The sequence below is a fragment of the Budorcas taxicolor genome, chromosome 2 (assembly GCF_023091745.1).
Source record: "Budorcas taxicolor isolate Tak-1 chromosome 2, Takin1.1, whole genome shotgun sequence".
Classification (NCBI taxonomy): Eukaryota; Metazoa; Chordata; class Mammalia; order Artiodactyla; family Bovidae; genus Budorcas; species Budorcas taxicolor.
Window position 1 is genome coordinate 142,384,028 of NC_068911.1, and position 12,284 is coordinate 142,396,311.

At 32.9% G+C, this 12,284-nt stretch overlaps 1 protein-coding gene across 1 annotated transcript in view; it reads right to left on the reverse strand.

Annotated features, from left to right (window-relative positions):
- The window catches only part of KANSL1L (KAT8 regulatory NSL complex subunit 1 like), a 110,623-nt gene that overhangs the window by 62,191 nt on the left and 36,148 nt on the right, over window positions 1-12,284 (reverse strand). The window contains exons 2-4 of the mRNA XM_052664366.1: window positions 11,975-12,116; window positions 3,878-4,075; window positions 2,116-2,237 (exon numbers count right to left, since the gene is read on the reverse strand). Coding sequence (XP_052520326.1) covers window positions 2,116-2,237; window positions 3,878-4,075; window positions 11,975-12,116 — 462 coding nt within the window. The remainder of the gene's footprint in view (window positions 1-2,115; window positions 2,238-3,877; window positions 4,076-11,974; window positions 12,117-12,284) is intronic.

Below are 12,284 nucleotides of genomic sequence, written 5' to 3' on the forward strand. Positions count from 1 at the left end.
TTTGTTTCATATAGCAGTTTACTGTTATCTGGTAACAAGACTTATTAAACTTAAAGATCAAATAGGCATTTAAAAAACTCTTAACATTCTAAATTCTCTCATCTTCTCTGAGTTGATGAAAGGGAGCTGTGTTACATTTTCTAGCAAATGTTAGAAAATAACTATTATAATCTTTCCTTCAAGGGAATATAACATTTTGATAGGAAATGTGAAAATAAGTGCTTTTTGAAAAAAAAATTCATGTATAAAGTATTTGGGAAAAAGTGTTCATTGTTGTCAAAAATAAATACATAGTGAAAATAAAATTAATTAAAACACATATATCAGCACACTTCAAAATGCTGGAGAGCAAAATTTTATCTGCTCTTAAATCTATCAAATAATTTTAGGTTTTCAACCTGTTACAAACTTTCAGAAATAATCTTTCAAATTAGTTTGTAGGAACAACTACTTAACATCAGGAAAGATGGCAATTACCTGCTGATTTCAGTGAGAACCTTTGACTATATAAAAGATAGGATTGAAAAAGTATCATGATTTGGTAAACACAGTCAATGTTACATTTGTATATTTTTATGAGGTACGTTTTTCAACTATGCTAGCTATTAAAACCAAATATTCAAACAACTCCACACAATTCCACTATTATTATATGGTATTTTAAACAATTACATGTTTAACCTACTAAACTGTTTAAGCTATTTAAAAGTGAAGATTTTTTCTTTTTAATCATTGTGTTCCTAGGACTTTAACTATAGGGCATACAGCAACAGTTAAGCAATAAATACTTTGTGAATAAATGATGAAAAATATGTGCAAGTACATTAAGATGAAAATTAGTACACACATATACACACACACGACACCCAAATAAGTATAATAGCATAAGGCCTACTTAGGTAAACAAAATATAACCTAAAATTTATTTAGCCCCAAAACACAATTTGATGGTGCTTAGTGGCTCAACTTGTACTTATGACTTTTTTAATGAGGAAACGTCCTTGTAAATGAAGATATTATAATCTTCTATTACAACATATTAGAATCTTTACTTTCAAGAGAATCATCAGTGATACAAGGATTGAATATAAAGTCAACAAAAATAAAAGTAAAACCAACAGAATTACTGTTTCCATAATAGAATAATGTAAAAATGACCCTGTACAAACAAAACTGTAAAAGTATTAAAAATTACTTTCAAAACAACAAATTAGAAATAAAAATAACAGCATTTTTAAGACTTAGTTTACATCTACTAGTCTCATTAAGAATCTGATAGCTACTTAGCATAATTTTCACTGTGGTATAAATTTTCCTTTCTTGTTATTTTTAATTTAATAATAAATCATATATAATTATGAATATAAATATTTCCAGTACTAAATTACACTTAATTCTTTATGGTACTTAAGGCAAAGAAGCCCACATTACAACTTTATTTCAAAAAAATTAGATTCACAAAATAATATTCTAGTAGCTTTTTAATTCTAATTTATCTTTAAAATGAAAGCTTAAAAGAGAAAAGTAAGCAAAATAAAGGAAATAAATGCTGTTCCCAAAAGAGGATTCACAGTATCTGTATTTTTTGCTAACATGACATAATAAATTGCTAAGGATTGTAGGAATTACTATATTAACTACATTTAGTAAAAAATTTATCTTACAAAAGCTGAGCTACAGAATGACTCATTTACAAAATGAGTAAAACTTAAGCTCAATTTTATGGATGGTATCTACAATCAGTCTTCCATGCCCAAACTATATATAAGATCTTTTACTAAAATGAATTGCAACAGCAGTATGGAGCTGAAGACTATAAAATGTACAAAATGGAAGGCATATTAAATATGGCAATACTTCTGAAGCAAATGATATCACTGTTTTTCTTTTTAAGAAACATTACAAAACTTCCTGGAAAGCTTTCTTCCTCATTCTCAGGTTTACAGTTCCCTTAGTTATAAAAGTTTGATGTTATCTAAAAATGTATCCATGGTTTATTGATTGTACTCTAATAATGCTTAAGAAGAAAAAAGAAGTTACAATGCTTAAAAGATCAAAACAAAATAAAATAAGCAAAGCCAAACTGAGAAGTAAAACTAGCCCACTGACACCTACCTCCTGGAAATGCCATTAGCCAGACATTTATGGCTACACGATTTAGAAGAGAGGGGTGATGATGTAGGGGACAAGTTGAGAGGGGAAATCAAACTGTTGATGATTTCAGTCAACTGTGCACTCTGCAAGAAAATAGTAAACCTCTTATTGTTGCTAACAAGAAATATGGTTAAATCTCAGACCTTTAGTGCCTATTAAAGTTTAACCTCTCATGAAACAAGTAAACAAGTAAATGTTTGTTTTAGTACATATTTTACTCTATAAAGACAGTTTATACCATTACTAATTTTTCCATTTATTATAAATAAATCTACATTTTTAAGTACTCCTCTTTTTCCATATCCGGTTTTGCTCAGTTCCTTTGTCTAATCATCCTATCCTCTAAAACACTGAAATTCACCTGATACCATCTATAAAATGTTTCCTTTGAGGTAGCCAAATTAATAATAACAAACTTATAGCTATAATTTATTAAGTGCCAACTATATGCCAGGCACTATATTAAGCACTAAACATAGAATATTGCTAATCTTTACAACTAACCTGCAAAGTAGATAATATTAAAACTACTGATACTACTATTATTAAAATCAATTACAGATGAGGAAGCTGAAGAAAAGATAGATTAAGCAGCTTAATCAAGGATTATAAAATTGGTGTGATGTCGAGCTAGGACAACATGGTGCTCTGTGACAACCTACATGGAATGGGATGGGATGGGTGAGAAAGAGGTTCAAGAGAAAGGGGAGATATATATATATAAACACACACACACACACACTTATGGCTGATTCATGTTGTATGACAGAAATCAACACAATATTATAAAGCAATTATCCTCAAATTAAAAATAAATTTAAAAGGAAAATAAATGGAGCTAGAATTCAAGCTTAGGCTTCCTTCTCAAATTTTTTCCTAATTTGAATATACCAGTTTTTTCAGATACCCCAAATTTTCATTCACTCTTATCCCAAATTTACATGTAACCTATTTGTAATATATCATAAATATTAATATTCTCAAAACAATCACATATAACAATTATAATATGCATATGCCGTATCAATGGAAACAGTACATTTCTACAAAAGAATGACACCTTTTTCATTACACATGTAATCTACTATAGTTCATTAAGAAAAAAGGGAAAGTATGAAGAGGTTTCAAAAATGAAAAGAAAATAACCTGTAATAATATTTCACAGAGAAAACCACTGCTAATTATCTTGGTATATATCCATCTCCCAAGACAAAATTTTTTATTTTGAATATTTATGAGTTATTCATAAGAGGATTTAAATACCAGAAAAAGTTTTGGAATCAAAATAATTTATCAAAGATCTATTAAGACTATTTCCACAATCACTTTTTAATGAAATAATCCATATTCCGATGTTATCTTTCACTAAAACCTTCTATCAATAAGTCAATCAAATACCCCACTCAGATCTATTAAGTGGTACCCCAGTTCTTTCTCCATGAAAAAAGTTTAACGATGAGCAATTTTGTTAGAAAACAAGATTTTCCAACCCTAGTATAATGAGTTATCACCCTATAGCTATGTGCCAACGCTTAACATATTATATTTAAATAACTTTAATTATATCACTATTAGACTAGATATACTAAATATTTTAATTGTACTTAATGTCAAATGACCAACTACAATAACCAATGTCTTAAGAAACTGATGTTCTTAAGAAACATATTTAAGTAGAACAGTTTACAAAATCCATTCAAAGTCCACTCACACTTCACATTACCTGTTTTTCTATATTGCGAAGAAGTAGTGTAGGGCTACTTGGTGACATTTCAAAATCTTGTTCTGGTAAAGGATCTTGACTCTCTTGAGGAATCTGGGGAGTCCCAGAAGTGTTTAAGGAAGCTGGTTGGTCTGCAAATTGTACTTGCTTTTTCAGTATGTCTTTTGGAAGTCGACATTCTTCTAGGATCACTATCCCCTAGACAAACAGCAATTAAAGAGTCTGCAATGAAAACAAACTGATTGCTGGAAGAACTTTAATGTTACAATGCACATGAACCATGCTTTTTATCATTCCCTGGAAATCAGAAAATAGACAGTTGGAAGTACTAGTTTTGTTTTTTTTTTTGGAAGTGTTAACATTTTAAAAATTATTTTATTTATTTTAATTGGAGGCTAATTACTTTACAATATTGTAGTGGTTTTGCCATACATTGACATGAATCAGCCATGGGTGTACATGTGTCCCCCAGCCTGAACCCCACCCGCACCTCCCTCCCCGTCCCATCCCTCAGGGCTGTCCCAGTGCACCAGCTTTGAGTGCCCTGTTTCATGCATCAAACTTGGACGGAAGTACTAGTTTAACTTTGTAAAAAAGTCACTGATCTAAACTAAAATAACATGTATATGTTTGATGGATTAGCCTTGTAAAGTACTGTCATAAATTATATACAAGCAATTGCCTTTCTTCTTGGTTTTAGTAACTAGCATTAAAAACATGATACATTCAGAATAAAGAAAAAGTTGGAAGGAATGATGCTTAAGTTCCAATACTTTGGCCACCTGATACAAAGAGCCAACTTATTGGAAAAGACCTTGATGCTGGGAAAGACCTTGATGCTGCGAAAGATGGAGGGCAGGAGGAGAAGGTGACAACAGAGGATGAGACAGTGGATGGCATTACCGACTCAATGGACATGAGTTTGAGCAAACTCCAGGAGATGGTGAAGGACAGGGAAGCCTGGAGTGCTGCAGTCCGTGGGGTCGCAGAGTTGGACAAGACTGAGTGACTGGACAACAACAAATTTCATAAATTATCAAACTTACAAACATCCAAACAATAATCTAACTTTATATTAACTCCTTTCAGAGCATTCTAAAGAACCCCAAAACTGTTGTGGCCAGCCAGCAACCATGGATAGGACTGTACTATTGAGAAAAAGTACTCTCTAAACTAATCAAGTTCTCTTTGCTTACAGAGTAGACTGATTAATAATATAGACACAAATTTTCAACTTTAAGGGGTATTTTCTGAAATGTAAGTAACTGGAGAAATGAGTAGGGATCTAGCTGCCTCTGTACTCCCCGCCTACCATTCATACACACACATACTACTCAACTGGCTTGCTGAATTTTTTCCCCCATTCTCTATCTTCTTCACTCCAACTGTCCTTATCCTAGGTCCCTTAGAAGTAACAAAGAAATGAGAGAAAGGGGAAGAAGGAGTGCACAAGTGTCATTTGAATCGTTCCATAGTTCTCATCATAGTATTTCTTCCCTTCCTATCCCTTTTATTACAGTTGCTCCTGCAAATAATACATATTATTATGAAACATTTAAGTGTGTGTGTGTATATTGTGTGCATATGTGTATATTACTATTTTTCTGGCAAAATATCAATAAGTTCCTATAGGCTAGTTGCAGAGGTATTAAATGCCTAATATGGCTAAAATATTATATTCTTGAAATGAAAACAGACTAAAACAATAATACAAGTGTATAGCATTTCAAGATGGGATAAATTAAATTGCCATGGGCTAGCTTATATCATGTATAAGTGCTATACATAGGGTGTAAACTACTTATAGATTATTTGTTATGCATCAGTAATCTTGGTTTACACTATAGTTGAGAGAATATATCACTTTAGAATTAACATATTCAGATACTGTATTAAGTATCCATTTTAGTATTTTATAGTAATATATTACAAATGATGCTTAGTAAAAGTAACATTTCTTAAACTATACTTTAACAGCACTAGTAACTTTTATAAAGATAAAACTTTACAATCCAACTGTTGATCCTACTTCAATGACTTTTTATAGAATGCACAAATATGGCTCTCTAGAAATCTCAAGAAATGTATTTAAAAGTAGCTTCTGTTTTACTTGATATCTTAAAAATTAAATTAGATTTGACAGACATAGTATCATCAGCCTCAAAAGTTCTTGAAAGTATCTGAAATATCTACCCAAAATTTGTACAAATCTCTAACAGGTTTTTCACAAGTACCTGTATACAAAAGAAATATAAGTTTTTACTATATTATTTATAATTTCATTTGTTTTTATTACAGTTTATCTTATGGGCCAGGCTGCTGTGAATTACCATGATTTTATTATCCCTACTTACAATATTGTTTCTAGGAAAAAACTGATTCTGAATTTCAAAAGTCCAATTTCCAAACCTTTAAAATACTACCTTTTTATAAGCAGAACGCCTGCTATTGTTAATTCAATTAAGAAAAACATTTTAAAAATTCAGCAAGGGAATCACTCATAGCCAACTTCATAACCCATTTTGTTCTCTTAAACTGTTGCCCTGGACAAAACTCTCACAACATAAGAATGGCCCACAATTTTTCTCTGCCATAGCCAAGAACAGAGAAGAAAGTAAAGAAGATTAAATCCTCTGGAGATATTGCAGAGATAAGTTTCTGTTCTTAAAAATCAGGAAAAGAATATATGTGTTGGGTTACCATGATGGTTATTTTACAATGTTTGCTAATCTGAATTTCTTTTTTTAAATCAGGAAAATAGTCTAATGATAGATAAAATAAGGTAAATAAAAACACAAAATTTCTTTAGAAGGATAAATTGGGTTAACTGAGACAAGTGAAAACTCTAGCATAAGAGGAAAGCAAATCAGTTGCTCACAGGTGACAATCATTCCTGATAATAACACTAGAGAGATCCCCACTTCCACTCCCAGATTCCTCATTAGAGATGACATAATGTGAAAATATAAACAATTGCCTCAGTGTAACAGGAAGGAAGCGGGCAGGGCACAACCTTCAAAAGAACGACATACCCATAGGACAAGACAAAAATTGGTTAGAACCAACCAGGCCAAAGATGGTAGAATATTTGACTTCCAGTGGAGCTTGGGCCTCTTATATGCTCATGGTAATACGTTAGCTTGCTAAATGACACACCCACCAGTGCCATGACAGTTCTGAGGTGAACCATAAAAGGTCAAAAAGTGGGCATAGTGCAATTCCTAGAAATCTCCATCCCTTTTCCCTAAATAGTTGGACTAATCCTCCCACGTCCTAGCCTATGAAATTACCCAGCCCATAAACACTAACCACATCACATTTCAGGGCCTCTTACCTTCTGAGACAGCCCATGTTTCTCTCTAAATAAATCCACTTCTTACCTATCACTTTGTCTCTCACTAAATTCTTTCTGCGATGAGACATCAAGAACCTGAGTGTCATTAAGTCCTGAGATCAGGTGTGATCTCAATTTAAAGACGGTGGGTTCAATTCCCAGTCTGAGTTCTGGCTAGGTTTTCATCCTGGCCTGTGGGTTCAAGTTCCATCTGAGATGCATGGTTTCATCAGTGACATTTTATATAAAGTCATCAAAACTAATTTTAACCAAAAACTTAAATGAAAAAATTTAAATAATATAAAACTAATTTTAAGCAAAAACTTAAATGAAAATTTAAAAAATAAAATACACAATTTAAGATGTGGAAGACCCTATTATAGGATAACAGAAGAAATCTAAAAGAGAAGTTATTTAATATAATTTAGCCGGTTTCTCCAACTAAGAAAAATTATTTTAAAAAAATTAAAGTGAAAAGAAGCTACTGTCTAAGTAAAAGCTGGAGCAGAGAATATGAGAAATACTGAAGCTGTCATGTTTTGACAAAATTGTTGCAAGAACAAGGAAGGGATGTTGCTAATACTCTTCTAAAAATTGAAGCAAAATTTACACCATCTGGACTGTGTCAAAGAATGGGCAATGACACACTCTAGGTCATCTGTCCCTTACTTTACCCTATGAAAACACTGTGTGTTTCCTGACCAGAGATACAAAGTAACACTTATTTCAAAAAGCTATTTATAAGGTAGGACATGGAAGCAACCTAGATATCCACTTGCAGATGAATAAATAAGGGAGTTATAGTACATACACACAATGGAATATTACTCAGCTGTAAAAAGGAACACATTTGAGTCAGTTCTAATGAGGTGGATGAAACTGGAGCCTATCATAAAGAGTAAAGTAAGTCAGAAAAATAAAGACAAATACTGTAATATTAACACATATATATGGAATTTAGAAAGATGGTAATGATGATCCCACATGTAGGGCAGCAAAGACACAGATGTAAAGAACAGACTTTTGGACTCAGTGGGAGGAGGTGAGAGTGGGATGATTTGAGAGAATATTAAAACAAGTACATCACCATATGTAAAGTAGATGATGAGCGCCAAGTTCCATGCAAGAAGCAGGGCACGCAAAACCGGTGATCTGGGATAACCCAGAGGGACAGGGTGGGTAGGGAGGTGGGAGGGGGGTTCAGGATGGAGGGACATATCTATGCCCGTGGCCAATTCATGTTGATGTATATGGCAAAAACCATCACAATATTGTAATTATCCTCCAATTAAAATAAATTAATTTAAAAAATAAAAACGCTATTTAAAAGAGCATCTCAATTTCTTTCCCTTCTCCTTATCTCTAACTGAGAAGGGTTTTTTCCCCTTTCAATATACAATAAATAAAAAGTTCTGCTTCATTCACAATGCATTAAACCACTCTTCTCAATTTTTGAACTACAATAATTCAAGAAGATATAAGAGCAAAAAGTTGTTTTGCCTATTCAATATAATAGTTAATGAATCAACTAGCCTGCACATAAATAAGCAATTAAATATCTTGATTAATTTCTAAGAAAGATAAGGTGAAACTACCAAAGTAAAGAAATATGTATTTTGATGGCATTATTATAATGACATTTTCTATAAATAAACATAATCTGACTCTTATGGGAACAAAGGGCCAGACACACACCTAGCTTGAACCAAGAAAAAATTTAAAGCCATATAAAAGCCATATTATTGCTGGAAAGATTTATTACCTTAAAATACTTGACTACAAATAAGATATATATATATTATATAAATATATAACCAAAATTCAAAAAATGTTTAAACAAGTATAAAGCACTGCTTAGAACACAGAATATCAAAATAACCTTTCTCAAGTCAAAGCAAAATGAACCAGACTGTCTAGATTCAGATATAAAAAACTTAGTTATCAATTCAACTAGGAATAATTTTCTTGGAAATTTCCAAATTGCTTTAAACTTGATTTGTTCTTAGAACTCTACTGGCTATAAAAAACACTTGTGACATCTTTCGGAGAAAATGATCAAAGAAGAGAACTTTTTTGGTGATCTTGAAAGGATTGGGAGATAGCCACAATTAAGGCCCAGCTGAAGATGGTTAAAAATGAGAAACAAACTGAACAGGACTTGCATCAAGAAATTATTCCTGAACACAGCTGCGTCAAATTCAACAGACAGAATGGGTAAGCCTAAGGTTTTAAGTCTATGCTTCTATCCACCTTCCTACAAACATCACCACCAAATTTTACAAAGTATTAAACAATATTCATGACTTGCCTAGCTTCTTCTCCCATCCCTGAACAACTCATACTTTCTGCTTTTTTGAATACAATACTAATTTGTCATTCCTAAAACAGATCATGCTGTTATATGCCTTCAATTCTTTTTTTAATATTAATTTATTTATTTTATTTGGAAGCTAATTACTTTACAACACTGTGGTGGTTTTTGCCATGCATTGACATGAATCAGCCATGGGCGTACATGTGTCCCCCCATCCTGAACCCCCCCCACCTCCCTCCCCATCCCATCCTTCTGGGTTGTCCCAGTGCACTGGCTTTGAGTGCCCTGCTTTATGCATCGAACTTGGACTGGTGGTCTATTTCACATATGGTAATATACATGTTTCAATGCTATTCTCTCAAATCATCCTACCCTCGCCTTCTCTCTCAGAGTCCAAAAGTGCTGTCTCACATATAGGGTCATTGTTACGATCTTTTAAATTTCATATATGTTAATATACTGTATCAGTGTTTTTCTTTCTAACTTACTTCATTCTGTATAATAGGCTCCAGTTTCATCCACTTCATTAGAACTGACTCAAATGTGTTCTTTTTAACAGCTGAGTAATAAATACTCCATTGTGTCTATGTACCACAACCTTCTTATCCATTTGTCTGCTGATGGACTAATTTAGGTTGTTTCCATGTCGTTGCTACTCTAAACAGTGCTGCGATGAACATTGGGGTACACATGTCTCTCTCAATTCTGGTTTCCTCAGTGTGTATGCCCAGCAGTGGGATTGCTGGGTCATATGGCAGTTCTATTTTCAGTTTTTTAATGCCTTCAATTCTTTACGAAACTCCTTTTTCAGTTCCATAGGTTCATTAAGCAAATTACTATTTATCTTCCAAAGTCATACTAAAGCATCACCCATTTACTGATGTTTTCTCTGATCTGCACACCCTTAAAGACAGAGTTAAGCACTCTCTCTATGCCACACCTAAATCCCATGGATGGAGGAGCCTGGTAGGCTGCAGTCCTTGGGGTCACTAGGAGTTGGACACGACTGAGCGACTTCACTTTCACTTTTCACTTTCATGCACTGGAGAAGGAAATGGCAACCCACTCCAGTGTTCTTGCTTGGAGAATCCCAGGGACGGCGGAGCCTGGTGGGCTGCTGTCTATGGGGTCGCACAGGGTTGGACATGACTGAAGCGACTTAGCAGCAGCAGCAGCAGCAGCAGCACATCTTATTAAAACCACATATCATTCCACATATTGTATTATATTGAAATCAACTATATTTTACATGCTCTACCTCTCCTACCAGAATATAAACTCACGATAGAATTTAAAACTCAATAATCGTTATTGATGTGCAGACCCTAGGTGGGATTAACTACATGGTTTGAGGAATCTATTTCCTTCCCTTCTCAGCTTTTTTTGTTTCAGACCAGCCAGCATCAACCTTACAATATTATCTCCATTATGTCCAGTTTCACTATGTAGAATATGGTTTCTCACAAAACTTGTATGTGTTTTTAGATTCCACATACAAGTGATATAATAAAGTATTTGTCTTTCTCTGTCTGGCTTACTTCACTTCATATGATAATCTCTATGTCTATCCTTGTTGCTGCAAATTGCATTATTTCATTATTATTCATTAAAACAACACAAATAAACTCATATACAAAACAGAAATAGACCCACAGATGTAGATAAACTTATGGCTACCAAAGGGGAAAGGGGGAGGGATAATTCAGTTTGGGGTTAACATATACACACTACTATACATAAAATAGTTAATCAACAAGGACATATGTATAGCACAGGGAACTATATGAAATATTTTGTAATAAGCTATAAGGAAAAAGGATCTGAAAAAAATAGATGTATATGTATGTATAACTGATACACTTTGTTGTACAGCTGAAACTACACAACATTGTTAATCAACTACACACCAATATAAAATGCAAATTTTAAAGAATATGTTGGAATCAGTAGCATGGAGAAAGGGAATTGGATCAGGAAGGACTATACAAATATTCCAGCTATAAAGTAATGCTTTATTATTCTAAAAACTACACCCAAACTAGTAAAAATTTTATATTTGATAAATTTGGGGGTGAGTACAGAGGTATTCATTAAATTGCTTTCTAGAACTTTTTTATGCATTTATAATTTTTCTTGAAACAAAAAATTCTAAAGAGATTTCAATAAGATACACTCAGAATTTCACACAAGTTAAAATAAATGCTAACAAAGTCAGGCTTATAAAAAATGTGTATCATCTGCATTAACTGGAATCCAGTAAAGAAATTCTTTAACTGCTTGATATGATAAAATGATTGTGATAAATTCTAAAAATAGTTTCAACTTATAGAATATATCAAATCTTAAAACATTACATTTTTATAAAGCCTAGTAACAATTATTTTATGTGGAGGGATGAGAAGAAACTAAAACCAGTATTTTTGTTTTTAAACAGAAGAACACACAATACCTTGGAGGCACGAATCTGCCTGTGAACATCTGTTAGTTGTTGGATTTTGTATTCTAGCTCTGAAATCTGGGCTTGAAGCCATGTCCATCGGCTGCCAACTCTTGCTCTGTCTACAAGCCACTTCCATTCAGTACTACAGTTACTGTGAACAAGACAAACACAGCTAGTTAAAGCACAAAGACAGTTAGGTTTTCACACAGATTGCTTAATAACTTCCTTGACTCTTGTCATACAATCCCAAATTTCTTTACAAAGCATCTAATTACATTAAAGAATGGTACATCAATTTTTCAAATATTTTATTTCCTTA